Source organism: Microcaecilia unicolor, chromosome 8 (genome assembly GCF_901765095.1).
Source record: "Microcaecilia unicolor chromosome 8, aMicUni1.1, whole genome shotgun sequence".
Taxonomy (NCBI): Eukaryota; Metazoa; Chordata; class Amphibia; order Gymnophiona; family Siphonopidae; genus Microcaecilia; species Microcaecilia unicolor.
This window is the reverse complement of record NC_044038.1, coordinates 10,472,975-10,492,313: the sequence shown is the minus strand read 5'-3', so window position 1 is coordinate 10,492,313 and position 19,339 is coordinate 10,472,975. Positions and strand designations below refer to the sequence as shown.

Genomic DNA, 19,339 nt, shown 5'->3' with positions numbered 1-19,339 from the left:
ATTACATGCCTCCTGGATCATTGAACTAGCTGGTTCCTGTAGGTTGAAGCGTTAGTTCTATGGGATTATTCATAAGGGTAGTTGTGATATTTTTAGTTATACAGGCGAACTAACTACTGAATGATATTTACAATATTACCGTGTACATGATGAAGGATTGATGATTATTTATTTGAATTTGTTTTTTACATTGGTTTTTATTTACTGTGGATTTATATTGTTTTTATGTATTACCCATTTTGTCCTACATTTTGTAATCTAGCGTGAACTAATCTGATTAACCAGATAAGTTCCGAAATTAAATTAAGGTAAACTCTTATAAAGTTGTGAAGGTAGGTTTGGGCAGATATTATGTGGAGTTGCAGCATCTGCATGTCTTGTATAAAAGACACATGGATGTTCATAACATGTGCACACGTGCATAGGCGTCCATGTTGCCTGCATGAAGTCAGCGCTTTTTTGGAAATGTTACATAGGTGTCTTATGAAATTACTCACAAGTGCAGTTTCCAAAAGCTGAAACTCCAGGACAGTGGGCTCTTAGAACATTAACCCTTTCTGCTGGTAAATACATGAACTCCTGGTTCTTTTCGTGGCTGTCGAGACCTAATCTGCTGTTTTTCGCCAGCCCCCCAGAGCCTACCGCCACCCTAGGCAACCACCTAGTTTGGCTAACAGTTGAGCCTCTTCCGTAGGAAAGCCATACAAAATGTGAATCTTGTACGTCACACTACTGAGCTCCTGCCATCTGCAAACAAACACAAATACTTTCAGGTCTTCTGTTTCCTAACTGTTGTTTTTTTTTTTTTTAACCATAGGTGATGATAATGGGAAGAAGGCCAACAACCCCAACCACTGTAACTGTATCATAGACCAAATCTTCACAGGTGGGCTCCAGTCTGATGTCACCTGTCAAGTTTGCCAGTAAGTGCTCATCCTGATTTCTTTCCCAGAACAATCCTTTAAGCCGGTATAGAAAGAGACCATGGCCCTTCTCTAGGGCAAGTGAATGGAGTAGCATCCTCACAGAGCACCATACTGAGAACCAGAAAAGCCAGGTTTCAAGTCTGACTGCTATTCCTTGTGACCTTGGGCAAGTCACTTAACCTCCATGGCCTCGGTACAAAACTTTGGATTGTAAACCCTCTAGGGTTAGGGAAAATATTTACTGTGCCTGAATATAACTTGCCTTGAGCTACTACAGAGAAAAGCACGCACTAAATACAAAATCCAGAAAAGTAAACCTGGCTTCTCAGTGTCTTTATTTTTTTGGGGGGGTGGTCAGGAAGAAATACTTTGCTTTTCAAGGGCTAGATTTACTAAACTGTGCTCCTGCGTTAAGATATGTTGTTAGAAATAAGACTTGCAATGAATAACACACAGTGGTGCATTTTGGCATGCAGCAATGCAGTAGAACCATTCATTATCAGTGAGCATTTACAGGGAATTTTTCCTTTTAGTCTTGTTCGTGGATGGGAAGATTTACAGAGGCTTGGTGTTAGCGGGTGTGGAAATATTTGTACATTTTTCAGTCTAAAAGGATGCTTGTGATGGCTGTAGGGACCTGTTCCTTCTTTCTCGCCCTCCATTCCTCCATTTTATTTATTATTTGTTACATTTGTATCCCACATTTTCCCACCTATTTGCAGGCTCAATGTGACTTACATAGTACCGTTAACGGCGATAGCCGATTCCGGTATGAACAAATGCATGGTGTGAATAATGCAAAGGATATTGTGGTGGGATGAAGTACATGTATGGTAGGTTGGATTGGGGCGGGGGGGGTCTTAGAGAGGGAGAGGGGAGGAAGAGTCAGGTAATGTCCATTAAGGTCTTTGGTTTAATTGTGACGTAGGTGTCCAGGTATTTTACGTTGAGATGGTGGGGTTTGCTCTTCTGAACATTAATTTCAACACTGAGCCTTCAGGACAAACTTTGCCTATTAGAATTGTCCCAGCACTTTGCTGCTGTGTTGTGAAGGTACAACAAAGATTCAGCATGGAAATTACTGGGCTTGCTAGGTATTTTGTGCAGGTCCTGTGTCATGAAATGTTTTTGTACTGATAGTGCATATTATCATACATTAGTTTCTTTAACACAGATCACACTAATTTTACTGCAAGTTCATCCAGTAAAATAGTATCATATTTGATTGTTTTTATTTTAATACTAGTACAAAAGGCCCGTTTCGGTAGGCAATGAAACGGGCGCTAGCAAGGTAATCCCCCCACTGCAGCGTCCCTCCAGTCTCCCCTGCCCCCCCCCCCCCGGATCCACCCATCTGGTCTCAGGACCCCCTCCCCACCAACCCTCCTCTGCCCCTGCAGCCACGCATGTGCAGCGGCCCTTCTCTCTCCCCTGCCCCCCCTGCAGTCACCCATGTCCAACGACCCTCCTCTCCTTTCCCCTTGCCCCCCCTTGTAGCCACCCATGTCCAGCGACCCACCTCTCTCCCCTGCCCCCCCCTGCAGCCACCCATGTCCAGCGACCCTCCTCTCCCCCTGCAGCCACCCATTGGTCTCAGGACCCCCTCCCCACCTCCCCCTTCCCTGCCCCCCCCCCCCACAACCATCCATGTCCAGTGACCCTCTTCTCCCCCTGCAGCCACCCATGTGCAGCAACCCTCCCTCCCCATGCCTCCCTCCAGCCACCCATGTCAGTGACCCTCCCCCCTCGGCGCATCACCCAAGCCCCTACCCCCCCCCCCCCTCGGGCACATCAACCCCATCGCCACCCGCAACCCGCCAATACTAACGCTGTCCAGCCGCTGCTGCGTCTCCTGTTGAGCAGCAGTGGCCGGTACAAAAAGAAAAAAGCCAAAAAAAGATTTTAAACCTGAAACACGGCTCTGTAGACAGGCATCTGGCATTGGCTGTCGTCCCTGCAGCCGCTCCTCCTCTCCCCTCTGACATCGCTGTGCTCCTCCCCCTTGGAATCAGCTGTCAGTGACGTCACTGCATTCTAAGCTGCCTAGCAGACCACCTCCGAGGGAGCCACAGTCCCAAGCACATTAGAACGTTGGAGGTGAGAATTATTATATAGGATAGTAATCTGTGTGCAGTCGTGTAGACTAACGTGACAGCTGTAATACGTTCATCAAATGCAACTTATAATAATCCCCTTTAAATATGTGTACGTCACTTCCTAATCGATTTAACCTTGATAATTTTATCAGTTTCTTAAATTTTTATTTTCTTAAACTTTTTCAAGGTTAAATCGATTAAGGAAGTGAGGTACACATATTTAAAGGGGATTATTATAAGTTGCATTTGATTGAAGAGAGTCCCCATTTCTATATTTACCTGTTTGTTGCTGCTTTCAATTCCTAACCTGTCACCTGCTCTTAACCTTTATCTTGTCTTCCTCTCTTCAATAGTCCCTTTTCCTTATGTGTCCTTCTGTCTGTCCTTCCCTTATCCCTTATTTGTCCTGTCTGTCCTGATTTAGATTGTAAGCTCTTTTGAGCAGGGACTGTCTTTTCTTCATGTTCAATTGTGAAGCGCTGCGTACGACTGGTAGCACTATAGAAATGATTTGTAGTAGTAGTAGTATATTTGTAAAGGGAACTATAATACTTTTCTACTGGTTGCTGTGAATCTGCAGAAACAAAAAGGGGTTCGAAGTTTCCACAAAAGTTCAACAAAAAAGAAAAAAGTGGAAAAACACAACTTCAAGAGATCAATCCGAGACAAGGGGTGAGATGCTCCAGGAAAGCTTTATTAGGGACCCTACACGGTCCGTGTTTCGGCTTTTAAAAAAGCCTTCATCAGGGGTCGATCAGTGGTTGCACAGAATATACTGACAGACAATGGAGCTCATAAAATGTTGTCTCTGAATAAAATGAAATAAAAAGTATTGCCTCGTACCAACAGGTTCAATTTGAAACACGGACCGTGTAGGGACCCTAATAAAGCTTTCCTGGAGCATCTCACCCCTTGTCTCGGATTGATCTCTTGAAGTTGTGTTTTTCCACTTTTTTCTTTTTTCTTTTTTGCTGTGAATCTGCCCCATTAACACAGAACTGCAACGATTAATGCATACAGGTTACCACACTTTTAGGCGGTCTTTTACTAAGCCATGGTTGCATTTTTAGCTCGCTGTAGAAATCAGCTGGCGGTGGCATCTCGGCACTTACCACCAGCTTATTTCTACCGCGAGCTAAAAGCGCTACCACAGCTTAGTAAAAGACCCCCCCCCCCTTTAATGAATAAACCAATGGCAGGGAGGCTATGTCGATGCCACTTGAGAACAAAATGAAAGTGTAGTTTAGTTAGGAACTGAAATTTAAGGCACCCTTAAATGCAACTGGTAAATCTAGCCATCAGGGACCTGACCACTCATTTATATACTGTTATCTTTGGGTTATTAAATAGAAGGCGTCGATGCCTTACAAGGAATCAAATTCTCTGCAGGACCAATCTGGTTTTATGATCTGAAAATAGGTAGGTGAATGGTGCCCCCTCCTGGCCCTGGATCTTTTTTTGCAGTGCGAGGCTGAGGAAAGTGATTTATGTGGCTGATAAATATGCGCAGCGTTATCCCCAGCCTCATGATTGATTACGCCAAAGCTGTGCTTTTATGCCTTTATTTTTTATTAGGTCTCTTTCCGTGTGGCAGAAGGATTTCTCTGCCTTCCGTCTTGCAATACGTCTGCACTAGTCCTGCCTTCCTTTGGACAGTATTGCTCCTGTATCCCAGGATGCTTTGCGGTCCTGCCTAGGAAGGACTGTACTGCTATACCAGTTCCCGGTCAGAGTCTACATATTTGAAGGCAGTCTCTTAGCTCTAAATCACTTGAATGTCATTAGCTGTAAAATGCGCTCTGCACATGCAGTAAATTTTTTTTTTTTTTTTTTTAAATCCGTGGGTCCTATTTCATGTATATTGAAATAAAGGAGTTGCTTGTGAAAACACATCAAACACAGTGGTAGCCTTTCAGTGCTTTAGTGATCTCAGTGCCCTCTAGTGGTTGAAAACTAACATTCTGATGTGCCTTTATCCCATCTGCCATCATGCTTTCTTTTGTACGTAACGCTTGTGCTTTGTGTATTTTTTTTTTTTTTTTTGTCAGTGGCGTTTCTACGACGATAGATCCCTTTTGGGACATCAGTTTGGACTTGCCAGGCTCCTCTACCCCATTCTGGCCACTGAGCCCAGGAAGTGAAGGCGGTACGGTGAACGGGGAAAGCCACGTGTCGGGAACCACCACGCTCACAGACTGCCTGAGAAGGTAGAGCGTTTTGATAGTTCTTAATACATTGTACTTAAAACGTTCTTCAAAAATTTTTTTTTTGTATGTCTAGGTGTAGCTGCTTTGCTACGCAGAAGATGGCTTTATATTTGCTAGTTGCTATAAAGAATTGTCTGAGCAGGATTAGGTGTTAAAGGGATTTATTTATTTATGGTTCATTTATACCCCACATTTTGCCACAAATGCAGGCACAATGTGGCTTACATGAATTACAAAAGTAGAGAAGTACAACACATGAATTTTACAGCAGAATAAGGAGAGAACACTAACAACAATTAGGGTGACTAATAAGCAGAATTACTAATGGAGTAAGTTTTTCCAAAAAGGAACCACCGGGTCCAGAGTTGACCAAGGCTAAACTTAGCGTGTCCAGGATGCATGTCCATATCCAAAAAGCCACCACAGGCTCTCCTCCTCTGCTTTGTGGAGTTCCCACAACCAAGGGAGGGAGAAGGGGGCTGCATGTTAGAACTGAAGTACATTGGCAGCGGTTTGCAAGTAGGTCTACTCGGTGCTTAATATACGTTTGTTGCTCTGATTCAATGCATAGAATTTTGTTTTAGTTTTGTAACACATTCTAGCTACCAAGGCAGAGTTTGCAGTGTAAAGGTAATTTTTAAAGCAGTTTCCATGTGGTTTAATTTGCAAATATGGGTTATGTGAAAGTCACCCACAGTGTCTGTGAGTGAACATGTGAATGGTGTGTGTGGTCTTCTGGCTGCACTGAGCAGAGGCATCCCTGGGGGGGGGGGGGGGGGGGCAATTGCAACAACACGTGTAGTTTTGGATTTCCAAAACTGCGTTTTCACTAAGAAGAAGCGCTTACTGTGCGAGGGAACCTTTTCTTTGAACAGTTTTACAGTTTTCAAAGTGAAAGTACAGTTGAGTTCTCATTTTGAAAACAGATGCAAAATCTCTGGGTAAAGTACCTCAGGACCTTGAAAAAAAATACAGGCAGTATCAAAACCATAGGCGTAGCTAGACTTGGTATTTTGGATGGGCCTTTTCACGCTCATGTGGCCCCTATGGGATCTTGCCAGGTATTTGTGACCTGGATTGGCCACTGTTGGAAACAGGGTGCTGGGCTCGATGGACCTTTGGTCTTTCCCAATATGGCAATACTTATGTACTTATGTATTTCCTCCCACCACACCACAAATATCTTGCTGGAGATATTTTTTAAGAAAATAGAATTTTTTTTTCACCTACCCCACATCTTCTCCCTCTCCTCTGCAGCGTCCTGGCATCTAGGCTCCTGTACTCTGAACTCTGTCCCTCCCTGAGGTCGGTACAGGCGTCCTCAGAGCTTGCAGCAATTCATCCTCGCTGTTTGCACTTGCCCTGCAGGCTTCCATCTGCCGTGTCCCGCCCTCGCTGACATTGCCTGTTTCATGTCTGGCGGAATGCGGCAGATGGAAGCCTGCAGGGCCGGCGCAAGCAGTGAGAATGAATCGCTGCAGGCGCCGAGGACACCTGTACTGACACTGGGGAGGGAAGGGATTCAGAGACCGAAGTGCAGACGCCTCAGAGGAGAGGGGGGAAGAGAGCAGTGTAGTGCTGCAGCTGGGTGGTCCTATGCCCACCCAGGCCCACCCGTATGTACGCCACTGATGAAAACTGATCTCAGGTTAGTGATTTTGGAGTTCAGAGCTCTTCTGCAATAAAGGAAACCAGAGCTAGTCAGAACAAATATGTGTTTAAAACTGTAATATAGATCTTAGAATACAAGGAAATGCAAATAACTTTGTGGCTAGGTGTGTGGGATATTTTCCACTTCTTGCTAAGAAGTTTATTTTTGCTGCCTGTAATATAGTGCTTTTGTTTCCATTTAGATACCGGTATAACTCCCTACACCAGTGGTTCTCGGAGGCACCTCAGCCAGTCAGGTTTTCAGCATATCCACAGTGAATATTCATGAGAGAGATTTACATGCACTGCCGCCAGCTCTCTCTCTCTCTCTCTCATGAATATTCATTGTGGATATCCTAAAAACCTGACTGGCTAGGGTGCCTCCAGGACCACGTTTGGCAACCACTGCCCTACACCAAAGATCTTATAGTGAAAGTGGGGGAAGGTGAGATACATGCACTGATCTATGGGCAATTGAGCTTCAGTAGGAGTAGCAGGGGTTTGAACTCTGCCCCATATAGTCAGTGTTTGAACACTATTAAAGATGGATACATAAAGCACAATCTGATGGTTAAAGTAACAGGCCAAACCAATCTTTTTTTTTTTTTTTTTTGAAAGAAAGTGTTATAATGGACTCGTATGTGGTTATCAGGTCCCGGTGTAAGAAATTATTTCCCATATTTATTTTTATGAATGGACTAGCTTGACAGATATGTCTTTAGTACATGTTTAAGGTCTGGTGTGCTGGTTTGTGCCTGTCCCTTGCCACACTGACATGTTACACAGCACCAAACCGCATGAAGGAAGTAATTGCATCGTCCTTCCCACGAGTAATCGATCTCCGGGGCTGAAAATGTGGACTCAGCTGCAGGCAGTTAACGGCAATAGGTCGGCCTCCCTAAAACAAGACTGAAAAAAACCCTGTGCATTTTGCAAAGCAGAAATTGCTGTGTGTCCTGTGCTGCCTCTCTGAAGAAAATGATTGTGTAGTTGCAGAAAGGGAAGGACACGCTGAGGGAACCATGTCACACACGGTCTTTCTTTTCTTTTTTTTTTAATTTGTCGCTTAACATTTGCCAGGTTTACAAGGCCAGAACATTTAGGAAGCAGTGCCAAAATCAAATGTAGCGGTTGCCATAGCTACCAGGAATCCACCAAACAACTTACTATGAAGAAATTACCTATTGTGGCCTGTTTTCATCTCAAAGTAAGTGGCGGCTGATAGAGCATGCGTCGTATGCATTTCGTTTGGTTTGGGCTGATTTTGCTGGGGTGGGGCATGCTGTATTCTCTTTCTGCACAGAGGCATAAGGAGCATATTTGTCGCTTGACATTTTAGACTGCCCGGGTCTTTCCCATCCCGTTTCTCTAACTAGTGTAATTGTAGTTCTGGCTATAGTCATCTGACCTTGTCCTCGGACAGATGTGTTCGAGGCTCCCCATCTTGTCTTGCCCCATTTCTTACTTGAAAATTTGCAAGTCCGTGCTTAATTCTTTCAGACCCAATGTACTGGTGAGTTTGCATAGCTGAATTTTGTGTTGTATTCATAATAATTTATTCTTAAATATTTCTGAGTTCTGCATGCACATTTAACCATAGCAGTGGAAATAAACGCCCCAAATACTACATATTGACTACATGTGTAGTATTTGGACTGGAGGAGTAGCCTAATGGTTAATGCAGTGGCCTGAGAACCAGGGGAACTGGGTTCACTTCCCACTGCATCCTTAACCCTCCATTGCCTCAGGTACAAAATAAGTATCTGTATTTGATTGTAACCACAGAAAGGTGGTATATCAAATCTCATCCCCTTCCCTTCTGAAATATGAAAGGCTCATATCTTGATTTGCATATGGACTGATATTCAGACAAGAGTTGTGTTCATTGGAGGCTGGTGAACATACAAATCTGCTATCTATGAATTGATATACTGTACGATACAGAGATTCTTGGCCAGGTAATAATCAGTGAAGGGACGGAGCAAGGGCAGAGTAGCAAAAAGATCTGGTAAATTTTCAATCACTGTGCAGATAATCTCTCTACTTAGGCCTGCTGAAGAGTTTAAGCCATTGACTCTACTTATGCGGACCTGTTCTCTTACTAGGCACTCATGGGTACGTGCCCTTTTGCACATGTAAGTGTAGAGAAAAGTCACAGCTAAGTGTGTCAGAGTCCTACATGCCATTCTATAAGGGCATGCGTCAGTGCTGTAGTACGGGAGGATGTACATGTGGGTGGGGCTGTCACTTATGTGTGCAACTTACAGTAGCTGTGTGTACCCTTGCTGCACTTATTCAAGTCTATGACTGATGTAACTGCATGTAAGGCGTGTCAATATGGGTTAGACTAGTATTGTGTGACAGACTCTGGATACCCAGATTCCTCTCACAGAGCGTGGCATCGGGGCACCTAAAAGGAGATGCCCACATAGAATTGGCACCATAGTGGTTCTGAATATACTTATTAAATGAAACGAGACAGTCAGAGGATCCTTGCTGTAGCTTTCAAGATCGAGATATTTGTAAGATAGAATCTAGCTTTACAGTGACAGCCTGTGATTCCATTAGTTACCCCCCTGTGGTTCAATTAGCACATGAAGTCATAGATGAGTATCAGAAGTACCTCCTGCACATTTATCTCTGAAAAGTCCTCTCTTGTTCATCTAGCGGTTTGAACACTCAGCGAAACTGAGGCGAAAGATCACTACGTATGTCTCTTTTCCTTTGGAGCTGGACATGACACCATTTATGGCCTCAAGGTAAGATGTGAAGGAAATGGGAACATAGACAAGTTTGGTTAAATTTAAAGAACTAGATCCTATATGTGGCGCCTGAAAAATCGGCACCAAGAATATTTCCGCCTAGGCGTATTCTGTAAAGTGTGCCTAGACTTAGGCACGGTTTATAGAATACGCCTAAAACTTGGTGTAAATACCAGCATCTAAGCTAGGCACGGAGCAGGTGTCTTCTTATAACCCTGCCTGTAGATTTTCGGAACGCCCACAGCCCGCCCGTAGCTATGCCTCCTTTTTGGCAGCGCACGTTAGAATTTACACGCACCACTTTACAGAAAACGCCTAGCAAGTTGTGCGCGTGAATTCTATTGCTTGTTGAGTGGGAATTGTCACACTAATTAAATTACACGTGCAAATCCAGAGTACGACCGGATTTGTGCTCAGTTTCATTCACGCTATATAGAACCTGGGGGAAAATGTCTTTTTTTTTTTTAGCTTTTATTTGTAAGCTTTATTAACGACCTTTATGAAGAGATTTCATCCAAGGCAGTGTACAACAGGCATAGTTTGACATCCACCTTAGATTGTAGTAACAGCATCAAATGACCAGATGACCAGCATTATAGCCAGTTAGAACATTGAGACAATATACTGGTTATTTTTTGTATCAAGATTGCAACTTTTTCATGGATTTACAATTTGTTGTATCGTTAAGTTACAGAAGATCAGGAAGGAATTTCTCAGGCTTTGTCCCTGGGAATTGGGGGGGGGTCTTTTTCAAAGGTGCGGTAGCGTTTTTAGCATGCACTAAACGCTAGAGACACCCGTAGAAATATATGGGTGTCTCTTGCGTTTAGCACACTAAAAGTGCTAACACGCCTTTGTAAAAGGACCCCTGGTTTATTTTTGAAATGTCCTCAGAAATGTTTTGTTAGATTCCAGGATCAAGATTATGTATTTTTCTGGATCCAGCACATCTAGAAGAGTTAGTACTGAGGTGAGAAAAAGTTAGCAGTATTGACCGTGAGGGAGTATCATTGTGCGTTAGTGGGGATTAGTTAGGGGTATTAAAGAGTATGTGATGATTTGCTTGTATTTTAAAATTGCTTATTATTGAAATATGTTAATTTGAAGTTTGCTGTCCCTCATATTATAAATTCATAGGTGGTGTCATCAATTTTTTTCCTTTTCACTTTTCTTTGGTTGTATCAGGAATATCACCTTTTCTGATCATAGTGGATTGATTTTTTTTCCTTTTTTTAATTGAACTGAGTGGTATTTTCAACAGATTTAATAAGAATTTAAATTGAAGAACAGTGAGGTAGACTTCAAGCTACACAAATTAAATCCTAGTAACATGATATTGTCAATAATGTACACATTAAAATAGTACAGTAGAGCATTTTGTATAACAAAGGTTTAATAAAACGAAACATCTTAATAGGTAACAGAGGGGCATGTGCACTTGGCACATATAGCCCTGTTTATTAAGGTGCGCTAGCGGTTTTAGCGCATGCTAAAATTAACGTGCGCTAAATGCTAGAGACACCCATATATTCATATGGGTGTCTCTAGCATTTAGCGCGTGCTAAAAACGCTAACGTACCTATAGCACGGCTTAGTAAACAGGGCCCAGAGATAGGTAAGACAAAGGCTTTGGGATGAACCAGTGGGTGGTAGGATCACTTGGGCAAAAGGGACATGGCATTATTTTTATTACAACCCATTTTTCTGTTAGCGTGTGTGTTAACCATCTTGAAAGTCAATGAAAGATTTGTAACATCATTAAATTGTCTATAGTACCTGAAGATAAGAGGGTGACCAACCTAATGTCAATGTTTAAAAAGGGCTTTGGGTTGATATGGGAAAAATGGTAGAAACTATTATAAAGAACAAAATTACTGAACCATATGGTTATGGTTTAATGGGACAGGACCAGCATGGATTTAGCCAAGAAAAGTCTTGCCATGTTTTTTTGAAGGCCTCAATAAGTATGTGGATAAAGACGAGCCAGTTGATTGAGTTTTATTTGGATTTTTAGAGAGTCCCTAAAGAGACTCTGAGGAAATCAGGCAGTTATGGGATAAGAAGCAATATCCTCTCATGGATTGAGAACTGATTAAAAGATAGAAAAGGAAGAGGAAGGTTAAATGGTCAGGTTTTTTTAATGAAGAAAGGTGAACATTGGAGCATCCCAAGAGTCTGTACTGGGATTGGTGCTTAATCTCTCTATATAAAAAGCAACACCAACGTTCTATGAAGCCTCCAGCCGGAAGTGTGAAGGGGGCGAGATATCCGGTTTCCCTATGAGTGTCTGCCCCGCCCTCTCTGTAACACAGTCAGTGAAGGAAAACAGCAGAGCACGAAATCAAATCGCTGGCTCTGTAACAGTGAAGGACTCAGAGGGGGGAGGGGAAAGAGGCCAGAGGGCAGGGACACACACACTCCCACATGCACACAGAAGAAAACATTGCTAGCCCCCGTTTCATTTGCATCAGAAACGGGGCTTTTTTACTAGTATAATAATAAAGAGGAGCAGTGAATGAGGTGATCACGTTTTCAGATGTCACAAAATTAAATTGTTAAATCACAAATAGTTTGGGAGACTGGACATCCAGCTAGCAGATGAAATGTAACGCGCACAAGTGATGTACTGAGGGAAGAATAACCCAAACGGTGGCTACATGATGCTGGTTCCACATTAGGAGTCACCACCCAGAAAAAGGATCTAGGTGTCATTGTGAAAAATGGTTTGGAATCTTTGGCTCTGTGTGTGGCAGTGGCCAAGAACGAACAAGGTTAGGAATGATTAGGAGAGGAGTGGAGAATAAAACAATATCAGAATGCTTCTGTATTTGCTCCATGGTGTGGTGACCAGACCTTGAATATTGTATACAATTCTGATCTCCGCATCTCAGAAAAAAGATAGAATTAGAAATGGGTCACCAGAATGATAAAGTGTGGAAGCCTTTCTTTGAGGATGAGGAAAGGATAAAGAGATTAGGGCACTTTAGCTTGGAGAAGAGACAGCTGAAAGGAGATATGATAGGATGACCAGAATTGCACACAAAAGGTTCAGTCGCACCATGAAGTGATGCAGAGACGTCATAAAATTCTTTTATTTTTCACCCTTTTCCTAATATTCTGTTTGCTTTTTTGGCTGCCAGCAAACTGCTTAACGTCTTTAGGCTTAAATAAGTTCTTTGTTGTCTTAAACCCAGTCAGCATCAGGGATTACAAGTTTGGAACTTAGTAGAATATATCTCTTGTCTTCTGTTGCAGTAAAGAGAGCAGAATGAATGGGCAGTATCCTCAACCAACAGATAGTCTAAACAACGACAATAAGTAAGTGCTGCGTTTGTGTGTCCCATTTCAGGGCAACACTACATTAGTGGGTGGTACGATTGAACATCTAGTGCAGTGTTTCTCAAGTTGGTCCTGGAGTACCCCCTTGCCAGTCAGATTTTCAGGATATCCACAATGAATATGCATGAAGGGGGTTTGCAAATAATGGAGGAAGTGTTTGCAGATCTATTTCATGCGTATTTATTGTGGATATCCTGAATGCCTGATTAGCAAGGGGGTACTCCATGTCCGACGCTGGTCTAGTGAACTTGAGGAGTTGGGAACACAAGGGTACTGATGTCCTGGAAATACCATGTTTTATGTACAAAATGACCTGGAAGATCATTTAAAATTTCATTTCGTTCTTTAAAACTACCTCCCTATGACACGTATAGGCATAAGGCTACCAAGTCATCAAATTCGTGTTCAGCATTTTTATGGTTTGGCCAACATGTCTCCCAAGCGTTAAGAGTAGATGTGAGGCTCTTTCGCTATTCTGGCTACATCATAAGACTATATTTTAATAGCAGCACTCTGCTGAAGGTGTGTCTACCTTTGTCTGGGGTTGGGAGAGACCAGCCTAGAGCAAGATGTACCATAAGACTATATTTTAATAGCAGCACTCTGCTGAAGGTGTGTCTACCTTTGTCTGGGGTTGGGAGAGACCAGCCTAGAGCAAGGTGTACCAAACTGAGTATAAACTGAGAGTTCATAGTTGGATTAATTCATATCCTTAATCTGGATCTGGCACGTTTAAAGGAAGAGTGGGTCACTGTCCTTGGCAGATGTATGGATGAGATATGTTTGAAAATATACATTATATGAGAAAATCAGTCATTTTAATAAGTTAAGAAAATTTTTGCAAGGTTGTCTATGTTCTTTCTCTTAAAATTGGGCTGGATTCTCATTGATTCTAGAACTGTCTCCTGTGGTTTTTCTCCTGTAGGTATTCCTTGTTTGCAGTAGTTAATCACCAAGGAACCTTGGAGAGCGGGCACTATACCAGCTTCATCCGGCAGCACAAAGACCAGTGGTTCAAATGTGATGACGCCATTATTACCAAGGCTACCATTAAAGATGTGCTAGACAGTGAAGGGTATGTTATGAAAATAAACCTCTGTAACAACCAGGTAACACGATGGGGGTCTTTAATTCTTTAGCTTGTCCTATGCAGTGGAAACTTCTGGGCTTCCTCAGTCACTCTACAGGACATCCAGTTCATGCCTATATTTTATCTGCCAAAGGCTACAACTGTGATGACGCTTCGGTCATATCGGATAGAAGGTTCATTATTACTGTGGTAATGTTCTTTGAGTGGCTTTTGCAGGAACTTTTTCCTTGATGTTGCTACTGGTTTTTTGACCATTTAGACCTCGGTTTGGCTGCTCATTAGAAATGTCCTACAATAATGGTTATAAAGGAATCGGGGGTGCAAGACAACTTCAGAGCAAGGCTTATGAGACTACCCCAAAAAAGTCAATCATGAACCACAGAAAGCTACTTCTTATTCATGAATATCAGAGATCTCGCATCAGGCCCTGAAGGAAAAGAATTGAATTGAATGATACAGGTCATGTCGGAAGAATTTAACATCTTGGGTAAAGTGGTAGGGTAGCCGTGCTAGTCCACTTTTAAAGGTAATAAGTAGAAATAAAACAAACAAAATAAAACGATACCTTTTTTATTGGGCTAACTTAATACATTTTTGATGAGCTTTCGAAGGTAACCCCAGAGATAAGATCAAGGATGTTTTCTGTCGTGGCACCTTTTTGGCACAATAGTCTATCGAGGGATCGTTGGAGAATGATTTGAAGAAATTTAAGAGCTTATTTAAAACTTGGCTTTTCACCTCTTAATTTAAGAAAGGCTCTTGTAGAATGTGGTTGAGCTGTGGAGAGGTTCATTTTGTTGCTGTGGGGTTTTTTTGTGACTGATTTTATAGATGTTTTTATTCAGTCATTAATGTGTATTGTTTAGCAGTATATAAGATTTTTTTTTTGTAAATATTTTTATTGAATTTTCAATAATACATCAATCAGGAAAAAACCAACAACAGGTACTATACTACAATACAATGGTATACATTAAGCTGAGTACAAACATTGGTCAGAAGCTGAGCCATAGATAATAGAAAGAGATCCAAAGTTTTCCACTTCTGAGGACCATTAGTAGGTCCAGGTAGAAAGCGTATTGACAGTAGCTCATATTTTTTGTCCAACAAGACCCAGTTCCACTAAAGAATAACATTAACTGGAGAATTATCTTTCCAGTGGGATATTATTAATTTCAACGCAATAGAGACTAAGAAATCGAACAATTGTTTATCGCTCTCTGAAAATATAAATGGGGTGCAAGTGCACTTCCAGATTATATACTTTGCTAGAAAAGACTCTTGAAACCCCAAAATCCTCTGTAACTTGTCCCAAACATCTGCCCAGAATATTACCAGATTAGGACACTCCAGCAGAAGATGCATAAGAGTTTCCTGTTGCTTGTTTGCATGACCAACATAAATCACAATCAGAAGACCCAGACTGTTTGCTCTTCCTGGGTGTCCAAAGGGCCCTGTGGTACATAACGAAAAGAGATTGCGATATGGCTGCTGACAAGGATGCCTTCGGTGTATTGTTTAGCAGTATATAAGAATTTTAATGAAGATAAAGATTAAAGAAGATATGCAAACAAGATTGTAAGGCCCACACTGACAGTCCCAAGTGAGTTTACAGTTTAACTTTAGTTGTAATGGCAGGTAAACATTTCATGGTGCATTTTAAGCTCAGACTGCACGTAACTAGAGTAGCGAGTTCATTTTGCTTTATGTAGTATGATGGTCCCCGAGAACCCCCGTATGGAACTATTTTGGATTTGTTCTGTACTGACACCAAAAGAATATAAAGCTGTATAGAAGCGGAGCAATATATTACAGCACTCCAGCCTGGCCATGAAAGTGTAGAAAATTGAAGTTCTGTATTACAAAAGCCCATCAGCCGTACATGGCTCTTACCCTTTCGACCCTTTGTTCTGCACTTGGAGTCTCAGCTCTGCCGCTGCACAAACGTGAGTTGCCACATATTCCCTTCTGCACACTGACCTTGCTATGGGTGCTTCTAATTCTCCTCCTTTTGTGTTCAGCAGAGTTCAGTGCTCTCATCCTGTTCCCTCTGCAGTTGTTGATTCCAACCCCATCTTCATGATTGAGTTTTCAGGATATCTATGATGAATATTTATGAGACACGTTTTCTTATCTATATATATAAAAGGCAACCCCAACATTCTGAAGCCTCCACGGAAATTGAGGCGCCCGAGATATCTGGTGTGCCCTGGAGTGTCTGCACCGCCCTCGCATCAAAACGTCATGACGCATCAAAACGTCATGACGTCGAGGGCGGAGCTATTGACACTCGAGGGCCGAAACGGCCCACAGCGAACAAGGCAAGTAGCTTCGAGGGACGGAGGGAGGGGGCCCCTTGCTAGCGCCCGTTTCATTCCGCTCAGAAACGGGCATTTTTTCCTAGTATGTAAATATCTCATTCATCATAATAGCCTGAAAACCTGACAGGTTTGGGAACCACTGCGTTAATCACTTTGGCAGAAAGACTAGTCAAAACTAGTCTCTGACCCACTATTTTTTCTTGCTTTTTTGATTTTGCCAGGCTACAGAACTGGCTTTAGTAACCACCTGAAGGTTTCCCCTCATACATCAGCCCAGCCAGTCACAGAGAATCAAGAGCGATCAGTGAATTGGGGGCAGAGCAGCCATGGCACGATGTCCCTATAACAGTCCTTCACCAGGAGCCACAGACTTCTGCCTGGACCCTCCTATGCTTGGACCTAAACTCTGGTTGCTAGATGTCAAGGCACCCTCACCCCCCTCCCCAAACTCTGGGAACTTCAACTAAAAGTCTAGGGGCCGTTTTACTAAGCCACGTCGGCGCCTACGCACACCCAACTCATGCCAATTCTGAGCTATCTTCCGGCTACCACGTGGCCTGGGTGGTAATTTTATTTTCTACGCGTGCCAGAAAAGTTCCACGGCGCAGCACTAACTGGGTGGTAATCGGCATTGTATGCTTGCTGACGATTACCGCCCAGTTAACACGTGAGACTTTACTGTTAAGTCAATGGGTGGCGGTAAGTTCTCAGGCCCAAAATGGACGAGCACCAATTTTCATTTTATTTATTAAGGTATTTGTACCCCCACATTATCCCCACAGACATGCAGGCTCAATGTGACTTACATAAACCGGAGAGAGAGAACTCCGGAGATATAAGATACAAATGAGAATAGTAGAGTAGAAGGCAAGAAAGAAAGGAAACGTTACATATAACAGTGCAAAAGATTAGGACTAAACAGGATCCACGTATGCCAGGTGGTGGAAGCAGTGGCCTACATTGTTCCCGGAGAAAATGCTTTGGTAAACAGATGTGTTTTTAGTGCCTTGCGAAAGGTCAGGTAGTCCCTCAGACTGGTGATGTCTCTAGGAAGTGCATTCCATAGGTGCGCACTGATGAAGGGAAAGTTTGACACCTGAGTAGATCCGTGCTTACAGCCTTTCCAGCTGGGGTGTAGTGCAAGGTGAGATATAATCTGGATATAATTTTGCCACACGTCCATTTTCAGCTGAAAAAAAAGGGCCTTTTATTGCAGGAGCGCTGAAAAACGAACCTGCACATGTCTACACTAGCGCAGGCCACTTCTCGGCGCACCTTAGTAAAAGGACCCCCTAATTCTGCTATAGTCTGCAGGCCTGATGTGAAAATGAGGTAAAAAGCCTGCAAGTCATTTTAGTTATTAGGAATATTGGGGATCAGGTACAGCCTTACAATTTTAACAACAGCACGGCAATAGTAAAATGACAAAGTATCAGTATAAATACAATCACCAACGTAAATTTGGAGACAGGCAAACTGATAATCCTAGTAATAGGAATAACATGATACAGAATCAGAAATGTGCACATTAAAACTGGACAGTAGAACAGTCATACAACAGAAATATGATGCATGTTAGCAGGGTACAAATTTTATATCATAGTAGGCAGCAGAGAATTAATACTTGCAAAGTCAGCACAATACAAATGAAACCCCTTAATAGGCAATATATAGTGTCGGCACAGTCCGAATGACACACCTTAATACAGTGTTCTCCAAGTCCGGTCTTGGAATACCCCTTGCCAGTTAGGTTTTCAGGGTATCCATGAAAGAGATTTGCATATAATGGAGGTGGTGTATGCAAATCAAGTTCATGCCTATTCTGAAAACGTGACCGGCAAGGGGTACTCCAGGACTGGACTTGGGAAACGCTGCATTAATAGACACGCATTACAGTTTGCATTTATTTATTTATACTGTTTATTCCAGACAGGCTGTGGTTTCGCTTCTGTTTCTGCAGTTCCTGTGGTCCCGCCCTTCCGCAAACAGAAAATGAGGGCGGGACCAGAGGAACAGCTGAAACCACAGCCTGTCTGAAGCGGCGTCTGTACTTGCTGCACTTTTTAAACAGCACACTTCCTCCTTGCAGTCGCAGGCCACAGACACAGAGGGAGGGAGGCGCTGGGCGGTGGAAATCGGAGGGGGGGTCCTGAGACGAGGGGGAAGGAGGAGGGAGGGAGGGAGGGGGTGATAGGGGAGAAGAGGAGGGGGAGGGGGCCCTGGAACCTTGCTAGTGCCCGTTTCCCTTCTGTTCGAAACGGGCCTCTTTTACTAGCGTGTGTGTGTGTATATATATATATATAAATTTTTTTTTCATTCCATAAATGTTGACACCTTCAGCTTGTTGGCTGACCTTTTTATTTCCTTAAAATTGTGCAAGAGAATTAGCCTGCTGGCTTTCCATTCTTATGTCCCCCCTTTTTAATTTTTTAATTCTCCTTTAACCCATTCCTTAAATCTCTTACTGATGTAGGCTATTGCAAATCAGAAACTGAATGGTAAGAGTTGTAACGCATGTTGAGGCTAAGGCCTAAATGTTTCTCTTTTTTTTTTTTTTCTTTTTAGGTATTTGCTTTTCTATCACAAGAAGTTTCTTGAGTACGAGTAGCCTTATCCAACAGATTTACAGAAAAGAACTATATAAGAAAGCAAGCCTTCTGAAATAACACACAAACCTACCTGGAAAGAAAAATGTAAAAAAAAAAAAAAACCTTACAAACTTATAAAAGTAACCAGCACTGAGCTGTAACAGGACCTACTTGACACTGACTCTCACCACTTGGTGGAGCCAGAACAGAACTATTCGGTGTGCACGGCAGTCCAGGATGGCCAGAGGGAGAAAGGGAAGAAAACTACAGCCAGTCGCAGAGGGTGAAGAATGATCGGTGAATGGGGGCAGAGCAGCCATGGCACTGTCCCTGCCTAATGTTCCCTTAGGAGGATGTGTG

At 42.8% G+C, this 19,339-nt stretch overlaps 1 protein-coding gene across 1 annotated transcript in view; it reads left to right on the top strand.

Moving 5' to 3' along the window:
• Nucleotides 1-19,114, top strand: part of LOC115475711 (ubiquitin carboxyl-terminal hydrolase 22-like) — a 42,448-nt gene extending 23,334 nt beyond the window's left edge. The window contains exons 3-9 of the mRNA XM_030211636.1: nt 818-923; nt 5,071-5,229; nt 7,960-8,086; nt 9,547-9,638; nt 12,897-12,959; nt 13,906-14,055; nt 18,957-19,114. Coding sequence (XP_030067496.1) covers nt 818-923; nt 5,071-5,229; nt 7,960-8,086; nt 9,547-9,638; nt 12,897-12,959; nt 13,906-14,055; nt 18,957-18,999 — 740 coding nt within the window. The 3' untranslated portion in view covers nt 19,000-19,114. The remainder of the gene's footprint in view (nt 1-817; nt 924-5,070; nt 5,230-7,959; nt 8,087-9,546; nt 9,639-12,896; nt 12,960-13,905; nt 14,056-18,956) is intronic.
• Nucleotides 19,115-19,339: the final 225 nt, after the last annotated feature.